Below are 10,678 nucleotides of genomic sequence, written 5' to 3'. Positions count from 1 at the left end.
CTGGACAAAAGCATACGTTAAATTGAGCTGATAGACTTCAAAGCTGCTTGTGCAGCTGAAGGATATGATGTTGCTTCAGACTGCATTCCCAGAGCTGGAATAATAGAATGAAGGGACCATTCTTCTCTTTAATTTCATTTCATTTCCTGACAGTGCAGCCTAATGAGTGAAAAGGCCTCATGTAGAACAGGAACAGTTGGCTGGGTGGCAAACGTCCTTCCCTGTGAGGTCTGGGCTGAGAAGCCACCTGCCATTACCTTGCACTGCACGTTTCCACATAATGCAGCTAATGCCACTGGGTAGAGCAGTCAGGAGAAAAGGCTACTCCCTGCATTTACCTAATGAAGTAATAGCTCTGGGTACTGCAGCAGAGCTGGGCACATTCTACTTGGCGGAGGTTTCTTGGAAGGGACTCAGGGTTATCTGAGTCCAGACACATTTGTAATGGAACTTGCAGGCTTTGGAAATTGCAAACAGGCAGATCAAGCTCGGTAGTAAAATGTAATAGGTAAGAGCTGGACTTTCACTCTGTGCTGACCCGTTTGCTTTTTGGCATCTAAACAGTGAGGGAATGGAGGCTTTTGTTTGCCCAACATTTGGGGCTTTTGCCACATCCTCATGCCACTTGTGCACACCACGGGCCCTACAAGATAAAGATTGGTTTCCGGCTCCACTTTCTTCTTTTCTTGATGGGCTCAGGCAGCCATCCTGGAGCTGGTATTTCCAGCTCAAATCCAAGGCTGCAGACAGTAGGATTCTCAAACTTCAGTCTACACAGATCACAGCCTTCATTTTTCAACAAGGCACAAAGAAGAGCTGTGCTAAAGGAGACCACAAAACAGATGAAATTATCAACACTGCTCTGTCCCAAAGAACCCGCCTGCCAATCAGGAGATGCAAGAGACACGGGTTCGATCGCTGGGTTGGGAAGATCCCCTAGAGAAGGAAACCGCAACCCACTCCAATATCCTTGCTTGAAGAATCCTATGGATACAAGAGCCTGGCAGGCTACAGTCCATTGGGTTGCAAAGAGTCAGACATGACTGAGTACACATGAGCACTACCTGGGCACTCTGTCCTGAGGCAACTGTCTCCATTTTATAGATGGAAAAACTGTCTAATAAAGGTAAATATCCTAAGTAAGGTCACATGTTAGCAGCTTGGACCCAAAATCATTTTGTGTCTACAAATATGATACAAATACACACAAACTACAATTATGCAAATGAAGAAAATCAAGTTTTCATTACGTAATACTTGCCAAAGTGTGTAATGTAATAGAAAATAAGAGCAGTGTGCCATTATCTGGAATGTAATATCTGGTTCTTAGTGAAGACATATTTATTGCTCTGACCAGTCAATGTGTGCTAGTTAGAAGGAGAAGGAACCTCGTTTGCACCGCCCACCACAGCATCTCCATGTCCCACTGGGCCTCGTGTAGTATCACCAAGTAAGGCTCATCATCTTTTCCTACACATGCTTTTCTTCCTGTATCTACTATCTCAGTGACTAGAATCTTTCACCACTGTCATCCAAACCAGAGATCTATCTGGTGGCCATCCTAGAATCTTCCTCTTCACTACCCTCCTACAATGATTAGTAGTGTCCAAAGCATCTGCTGCTTTCAGTCTCATTTGTCCTCAAATGACTCCTAATGTTGCCAGACATAAAGTCTAAAATCCAAATCTTCCAGAAAGAAAGATGGTTTATTCATGGCTCTTTGTTGGCTTTGTGTTACCTTGAAAATTCTTCAGTCTGGTACAAGTCTTTTCCTGATCCAGCCCCTGCCAATGTCTCCAGCCTTGCTCTGTATAATTCTTAAATCACATTGAATCATCAGTCATAGAAGTCTAGGTGTAGCTGTCAGATGCGATGTGTTCTCTCAGCACTGGGGTCGCTGCATCAGCTCAGGAAGACATCTATTAATTACCATGCTGATGGGGTCAGGAATTCTTTGTGACCTCTCCTCTCCATCCTTAGGCTCAGTTATGTGCCTCTTCTATGTTCCCATGGCAATCTGTGCTATTCCTATCATGGTTCTTTATTTAAAAGTTAAAATATATATGCTTTATAACATTGTGTGATTTCAGGGGTACAGCACTATGATTTAGTATATTTGTCAATTTATTCTATTATAGGTTATTACAGTATAAAGGGTATACAATAAATTCCTTGCTATATAATAAATTCTTGTTGCTTATCTACTTGATATATAGTCTTTGTATCTATTATCTCACACCTTTAATGTGCCCCTTCCCCTTTCCTCTACACTTTGGTAGCCACAAGTTTTTTTCTATGTCTGTGAGCCTGTTTCTGTTTTACATGCAGTTTCATTTATATTATTTTTTAGATTCCACATGTAAGTGACATCACATGGTATTTGATTTATTTCACTCGGCATAATATTCTCTAGGTCCATCCACATGGCTGTAAATGGCAGAATTTTATTCTTTTTTACACGCTAAATTGCTTCAGTCATGTCCAGCTCTTTGTGACCCTATGGACTGTAGCCCACCAGGCTCCTCTGTTCATGGGATTCTCCAGGCAAGAGTACTAGAGTGGGTTGACATTTTCTATCCAGGGTTTGAACCCATGTCTCTTGGGTCTCCTGCACTGGCAGGCAAATTCCTTACCACTAGCACCACCTGGGAAGTCCATTCTTTTGTAAGGTTAAGTAGTATTTCATTGTGTGTATGTATACATACATTTACACATTTATATACATATATAATATATATACCACATCTTCTGAATTCAGTTCGTTGATTCCATGTCTTACTACTGTAAACAGAGCTACTATGAACATTGGGGGTACATGCATCTTTTTGAATTAGTTTTTTTTCTTTTTTCCAGATACATGCCTGGGGTGAAATTGCTGGATCATCCAGCAGTTCAATTTTTAGTTATTTAAGGAACCTCCACGCTGTTTTTCATAGTGGCTGCACTGTCATGGTTCTTATCACACACACACTCTATACTATTTTCATTTTATTCAGTTGTTGCTCTTTGACACCTCACTGACTGGTAGTGGGGATTATGTCTTTATCCCTAGCTTTTATCAAAGTGCATGACATCTGCAGTCGCACAGCAGAAATTCAATATATGTTTGCTCAGTGAATTTTAAAAAATGAAAGGCAGTGGATAGAGAAAGGAAAGCTGTAATAGAGATTGGTTGGGGATTTGAATCAAATACTATGTCAGTCAGAGACAGCAAAATATCTCCCTGAAGATGTTTCTAGAAACGTTACCCGTGCTTATGGAGGGCCTGGTCTTGAGAGACAAATGTGTTTTTCAAATCACTGTCTTTGGGGCCGAAATCCTCGTTCCCAGATGGGAGGGATCCCAGGTGCTCTGTGGTCCTTGGCGCCTTCCCTGTGCCCTCACAGAGCGCTTCTCGCTTTCTCCCTACCCTTGTGGTGTTTCGCTCTGGCTTCCCTGGTGGCTCCAACAGTAAAGAATCCACCTGCAAAGCAGGAGATGCAGGAGACCAGGCATGCATGGTATGGCAATCCACTCCAGTATTCTTGCCTGGGAAATCCCACGGACAGAGGAGCCTGGCCTCTTTAACTGAAAGCTCTTTGAGGGCCGGAACTATTTTTATCTCATGTTTACATTCTCCACTGGGCATAGCAGAGTGTTTTCCATTTCTTAAGTTCTCAGTATTTGTAGAATGAATGAAATCCTCAATAAATATTTGTAGAATGAATGAAAGCATAATTAAAATTGAAAAATTACTCTAGATTTCTCTCTCAGAGCAATTAACCCCTTGTAAAACATGTCCACTTTAGAGCTAGCAAGTTTTATTTATTTATTTTTTTTGCTTCAAGTGTTTTAAATGTAATCCAATAAACAAAACAATGAGCTCATCAGTTTCTTTTCTCATATTGAGGTTGCACACTGGTTTATTGATCAGGATGCTTAAGTCTCATCCCCTCTGTTCATTAGCATTTATAAGCCCCAGCTAAGAAGACCTCTCTGAGCCATTATCTTGTTTTCTTCTTGGAATTTTAAAGCTTCACTGGGTTTATTATCCAAATATACTATGTCTGTTAAGGTCCTGGAGAGAGAATGCCCATGTAAAGTGATTCTTCAGCAAGAGAAAGACTTAGACTCTCATTTAATCAACTATGAACAATAACATAAACAAGACTTGAGGATTAAATAGAGTTAGGAGTCAGCCCTGAAAATAAATGCAATTAGAACTTGAGGACCACATTCACTTTCAGGGGGAAATATTTTTCCCTTTTGAAAATACTTTGGCTGCCCACACAGTTTTTCAGAATGAATGCTGCAGTCATCATTCGCGTTCTGGTAACTGCTTCGTGACAGCGCTTGAAGCGCTTGCATTTTGTTAAAATGCAAATATATACAATCAAATGTAAAAGAAATTATTTAACTTTGCCCTACTTCAAGGCGGATGGCTGTCTACCCTAATGTCACCAGGGAAATCAAAGGAACATTTCTTCGATGGTTGTTTCCATGTTTCATTCAAAGGTGGATTAGTCCTTTGTCCATGAGTCCTTTCTCCTGATGGTATGTGTGCTGTGGACATTTGGTAGGATAATGAACAAGAAGCTCATTAATTGATTTATCCATTCACACATTCTCAAAGTCTGTTCACATATTCTATGTAGGCACTATGATGAGCAATGAATAAAATCCAAAAAGAATCTTCCCTGCCTCTAAAGAATTCATGTCCAACTTGGGCAGAAAGACAGGTAACAATACACTGCAGCAAAATCAGGGTTATAACAGATCAATACACAAGATGCTATGGGAACACAGAGAGAAAGAAAACCACAACTTCAAGGAGAAAATGATACCTGACATGAGTTTTGTGGTTATGGAGCAGTTTTTCATAAGACACATATGGAAAAACCCATCACACCAGAGAGAAAGCATGCGTGATTGTAGAAGTGTAAGTGGAAATGGCATTTTGGTGGCTTGGCACAGTTGGAACATCTATTTTAGTAGTACCTGGGTGGACTTTTGTTTTTGAATTCAGGATGGAATTTGCAAAACAGAATAATGTTGGTAATGCTACCTCTTAAGTTTGCTTCACCTAAAATTTCATTTAATCAGAGAACATTTACACCTAATCACATTGAGCCACGGAATGCTTACACGGCTGATTTCCATGAGTATATTCAGTAGTAGACTGGGTGTATCCTGTGGCGGCTGCACAAGCTGTGAGAGACACTGACTGGGACGTGGTAGCAAGACCTCTGGGAAAGAGCAGACCTGGGGAATCACTCACCTTGGAGCCGACTGCGGAGTCCGGTCTCTGACTCCCAAATTCTTTGCTGTGTTCTGAACTCTTGCTCCCTAAAAGAAATAAGGACAATCACTTTTAATTCTGCACCGTATTAGTAATTATTTAACATACCATGGGCTTCCCTGGTGGCTCAGCTGATAAAGAATCCACACGCAATGTGGGAGACCTGTATTTGATCCCTGGGTTGGGAAGATTCCCTGGAGAAGAGAACGGCTACTCACTCCAGTATTCTGGCCTGGAGAATTCCATGGACTGTATAGTCCATGGGGTCACAAAGAGTCGGACATGATCGAGTGACTATCACTTTCACTTCACTTTCAACATACCCTTAACATTTGAGTGGAGAGTGTCATTGCAATGATATATTTAACATCAAGAGATACTCAAGAAGGAGAAAGACATCATCGTCTGAGTATTTTCAAAATTGATGTTTTTAAGAATCAAAGTAGGGCTTCCCTGGTGGCTCAGTGATAAAGAATCTGCCTGCCAGAGTAGGAGACAAGGGTTCGATCCCCGATCTGGGAAGAGCTCACATGCAGTGGAGCAACTAAGCTTGTGTGTCACAACTATTGAACTTGTGCTCTAGAGCCCAAGAGCCACAACCACTGGGCCCACAGGCCACAACTGCTGAACCCCCAGCAGCCTAGAGCCCATATTCTGCAACCAGAGAAGGCACTGCAACGAGAAGCCCACACACGACAACCAGAGACCAGCTCCTGCTTGCCAAAACGTGGGAAAAGCCTGTGCAACAACAAAGACCCAGCACAGAAATGTTCCTTTAATTTTCCTGGTGACATTTGGGTAGACAGCCGTCTACCTTGAAGTAGGGCAGAGTTAAATAAATACATAAAATTTTTAAAAAGACTAAAAATAATACTGATACACTGTTTAAAAGGATTGATATTTATTTCAAGAGCCATCTAAATCATTTCAAAATAAGGTTGAATGACAGCTCCCTGTTCACTATCTCATCTATGTCATTATTCAATATTTAAGCAATAGTTAAGACACTGAAAACAGGAAGTGAGCAAACTAGAAATACCTGCTCTGCGCACCACCCCCCCCACCTCCACCCCCATTTTCCTGGGACAGAAATCACAGTTCTATCACCTGCATGCAGCTTGTTCTGTGCTTAGCTGAATAGCTGTTTAAAGATTCATAGTATTTATCAAGAAAATCTTTCCTTAAATAGTTTAAAGCGGTTTCTAGACAAGGCAGGTGCATGTGGATCTCTAAAATGTAAGAATTCTGCCTCAAAGATTATAGTACAAAGATAAGGTGCTTTAGCAATGAAAAAAGTCTTTGCAAATCTGTCGAGTTCAGGAATATTCATTGTCCACTTCCTAATGGGAATGAGTCACTACAAAGAAGCAAACACCAGAGTTTGGGGCTGAGTATAAATGGAGGAGAGTGATTTTAAAAATCCTGAAACTCTCTCTGCTGCTCCCCGATTCTGACAGACGGGAAAGGAAGAAAGAACAGGAGAAAAGAAAAGAAAGAAAGAAAAATAAAAGAATATATTCTCTAAAAATGGACCAAATCAAGGAAAGGAAATAGGGAAAAGAGGATGTGTAAGGCAAAAAACAGTTAGGAAGAAATTTAGGAATTGCAACTATGCATTGAAAAAATCTCTTCATTTTGAAGGAATTTTAGACTTAGAAAAAAGTTTACAAGCAGAACAGAGAGGTCACAAACCTTAACCACTAGGTAAACTCCCTCTAATGTTAACCCTTCACTTGGTCCTAGTGTGATGATCAAAAGCAGGAAATGTTATCAGCTAAGCTGTACATCTTATTCACCTTTCCCCATTCCCTCTCACTAATGCCCCTTTTTCATCCCAGAATCCAATCCAGGACCCCATTCTATCATCACATCTCCATGGTCTCCCCCAGTCTGGGGCAATTCCTCAGGTTTCCTTGGTCTTTCATGACCTTAATATTTGGGATGAGTACTGGTCATTGTTTTGCAGAATGTCTCTCAATCTGGGTCTGTCAGATGATTAGACAGAAGGTATGTATTTTGGGCAAGAAAATCACAGAAGTGATGTTACATCTTCTTAGTCCATATCACTGATGCTAACTGTCATCATACATTATGTCACCATAGTATATCTATGAACAAAGCCAGTGGAAGTGATGGAATGCCAGTTGAGCTATTTCAAATCCTGAAAGATGATGATGTGAAAGTGCTGCACTCAATATGCCAGCAAATTTGGAAAACTCAGCAGTGGCCACAGGACTGGAAAAGGTCAGTTTGCATTCCAATCCCAAAGAAAGGCAATGCCAAAGAATGCTCAAACTACTGCACAATTGCATTCATCTCACATGCTAGTAAAGTAATCCTCAAAATCCAGGCTTCAGCAATACATGAACCGTGAACTTCCAGATGTTCAAGCTGGTTTTAGAAAAGGCAGAGGAACCAGAGATCAAATTGCCAACATCCACTGGATCATTGAAAAAGCAAGAGTTCCAGAAAAACATCTATTTCTGCTTTATTGACTATGCCAAAGCCTTTGACTGTGTGGATCACAATCAACTGTGGGAAATTCTGAAAGAGATGGGAATACCAGAGCACCTGATCTGCCTCTTGAGAAACCTATATGCAGGTCAGGAAGCAACAGTTAGAACTGGACATGGAACAACAGCCTGGTTCCAAGTAGGAAAAGGAGTACGTCAAGGCTGTATACTGTCACCCTGCTTATTTAACTTATATGCAGAGTACATCATGAAAAACGCTGGGCTGGAGGAAGCACAAGCTGGAATAAAGATTGTCGGAAATCTTGTCGGAGAAATATCAATAACCTCAGATATGCAGATGACACCACCCTTATGGCAGAAAGTGAAGAAGAACTAAAAAGCCTCTTGATGAAAGTGAAAGAGGAGAGTGTAAAAGTTGGCTTAAAGCTCAACATTCAGAAAACTAAGATCATGGCCTCTGGGCCCATCACTTCATGGCAAATAGATGGGTAAACAGTGGAAACAGTGTCAGACTTTATTTTTTTGGGCTCCAAAATCACTGCAGAAGGTGATTGCAGACATGAAATTAAAAGTCGCTTACTCCTTGGAAGGAAAGTTATGACCAACCCAGACAGCATATTAAAAAGCAGAGACATTACTTTGTCAACAAAGGTCTGTCTAGTCAAGGCTATCGTTTTGCCAGTGGTCATGTACAGATGTGAGAGTTGGACTATAAAGAAAGCTGAGTGCCGAAGAATTGATGCTTTTGAACTGTGGTGTTGGAGAAGATTCTTGAGAGTCCCTTGGATTGCAAGGAGATCCAACCAGTCCATCCTAAAGGAAATCAGTCCTGGGTGTTCATTGGAAGGACTGATGTTGAAGGTGAAACTCTAATATTTTGGCCACCTGATGTGAAGAGATGACTCATTTAAAAAAACACATGTATACCTGTGGCGGATTCATTTTGATATTTGGCAAAACTAATACAATTATGTAAAGTTTAAAAATAAAATAAAATTTAAAACAAACAAACAAACAAACAAAATAAGAAGACCCTGATGTTGGGAAACATTGAGGGCAGGAGGAGAAGGGGATGGCAGAGGATGAAATGGTTAGATGGCATCACTGACTCAATGGACATGAGTTTGGGTAAACTCTGGGAGTTGGTGATGGACAAGGAGGCCTGGCGTGCTGTGGTTCATGGGGTCGCAAAGAGTCGGACGCAACTGAGCAATTGAACTGAACTTCTATCTTTTATTTTTCTTCTAACTCAACCAGTTAATGAAAACAACTCTATTAAGCAAGCATATATCCATAAAATTGGTATGTGAAAACTGTACAGTTTGCTCTCTATATCCTTTGCACCTGTAAGTTTAATCCACTATGTCACTGATCCACAGTTGGTTAAATCCATGGATGCAGAACCCATGGGTGTGGAAACCGGTGAAAACAGAAGGCCTTCTGTATTCATTGTACTCCTCTGGCATTTTATGTAAGGGATTTGCCCATCAGTGGATTTGTCATCTGTGGGGGCTTCTGGAACCAAACTGAGGGGGGATGTCTACACTGCAGTTAGAAATACAGACAAAAATTCATGCTGAAAAGTTTCCTGTTCCTCAAAAGGAAACTAAAGATCTTAGGAAATGTTATTCATTAATCAGACAAACTTTCTAACCATTCAGTCTCTTGGAAAGCTGAATCTAAATGATTGAAAGACAAGAGAATCAGAAAAGTTAGACAGCTGATTCACATTTGTGTTCTAACTAATCAGATTCTATGTCCGTAAGAGTTCGTTTGTGGATTGGATCCCAGACATTAACCTCACTGCCTGGAACTGCAGACACTAGAAAGAAGATGGGCCACAGAAGGAATATCTCAAAAGTCTCCCTGGGACCTGGGCACCCCAATTTCTATAAAGAGCAAGCCCCAGGCTCCATGATCTTTCACAAAGAAGGCACAAGTCAGGTTTTTGTCTCAGAACCAGATGTAGCAGAGAAACAAGTTAACAAAAGAAGGTATCTACCCATCCTCAATGGATTTATTAATAAACGATAGGAGGAAGGAGTGATGAATATTGAAAAATAGCACAGTTGAGAAATAAACTTACAAAGTTCACAATTTTTCAGTCTTTTATATTTTATAAATATATAGTAATACATATTAATAACATACATACGTGTGTGTGTGTGTGTGTGTGTGTTTAGTTGCTAAGTTGTGTCGTACTCTTTGTGACCCCCTGGACTGCAGCATGCCAGTCTTTCCTGTCCTTCACCATCTCCTGGAGTTTGCTCAAATTCATGTCCATTGAGCCAGTAATGCTATCTACCCATCTTATCCTCTGCCACATAAACATACTTAAAAGAGGTTTAAGCCGGTTAAACAACTCATCAAGACCCAGGTAATAGCACTTTTACTTTTCCCATCTGTATTTTATCTATCTTAGTTTCCAGTTGTAAGCGGCTAATGGTTTTGATTATCCAAATCCATATAGTAAGAATGTACATGTAGCTAACTCGTAATGACCTCCTCATTGGACTATTCTAAAAAAGGTCAATCATCAGTCTCCCAGTTTTGTCATAAACCATAATTCTGAGAGGGCTCCTCCAAGAATTATTGCCAAGTCACTGTAACAGCAACACAGTGAAACAGAAAAGTTAATCTCTTTCTGTATGTTTAGTGCCCAAATCCCAGCCCTGACATGAATAATCACAAGTTTACTTTGGATCTACTTTTTAAAACCAAATTTGAATATCTACCTGAAAAATCCTTCCAAAACCTGCAGGCTGTTCCTTCTGTATTTGCCCTTTTCCAGCTGACCCACACTGTGTCATGTGCTTCTCACAGATCTGACCTTTACTTAGCAAACCCCTCTTGGACCTTGTGAATTCTTAGTTTTCAATCCTCAGCACTGGGGTTCCCAACCCGAAGCACCAATGTATTGATATAT

The 10,678-nt window shown here is 40.7% G+C and overlaps 1 protein-coding gene across 2 annotated transcripts in view; it reads right to left on the bottom strand.

The window, feature by feature from the left end:
- The window catches only part of PREX2 (phosphatidylinositol-3,4,5-trisphosphate dependent Rac exchange factor 2), a 787,616-nt gene that overhangs the window by 7,214 nt on the left and 769,724 nt on the right, over positions 1-10,678 (bottom strand). For both annotated transcript variants that reach the window (XM_055546191.1, XM_055546192.1), the window contains one exon: positions 5,258-5,325. In XM_055546191.1, the coding sequence (XP_055402166.1) occupies positions 5,258-5,325 (68 nt within the window). The remainder of the gene's footprint in view (positions 1-5,257; positions 5,326-10,678) is intronic.

This window comes from Bubalus kerabau, chromosome 14 (assembly GCF_029407905.1).
Source record: "Bubalus kerabau isolate K-KA32 ecotype Philippines breed swamp buffalo chromosome 14, PCC_UOA_SB_1v2, whole genome shotgun sequence".
Classification (NCBI taxonomy): Eukaryota; Metazoa; Chordata; class Mammalia; order Artiodactyla; family Bovidae; genus Bubalus; species Bubalus kerabau.
Note: the sequence above shows the minus strand (reverse complement) of the source record. Positions and strands in the feature narration are given on the sequence as shown.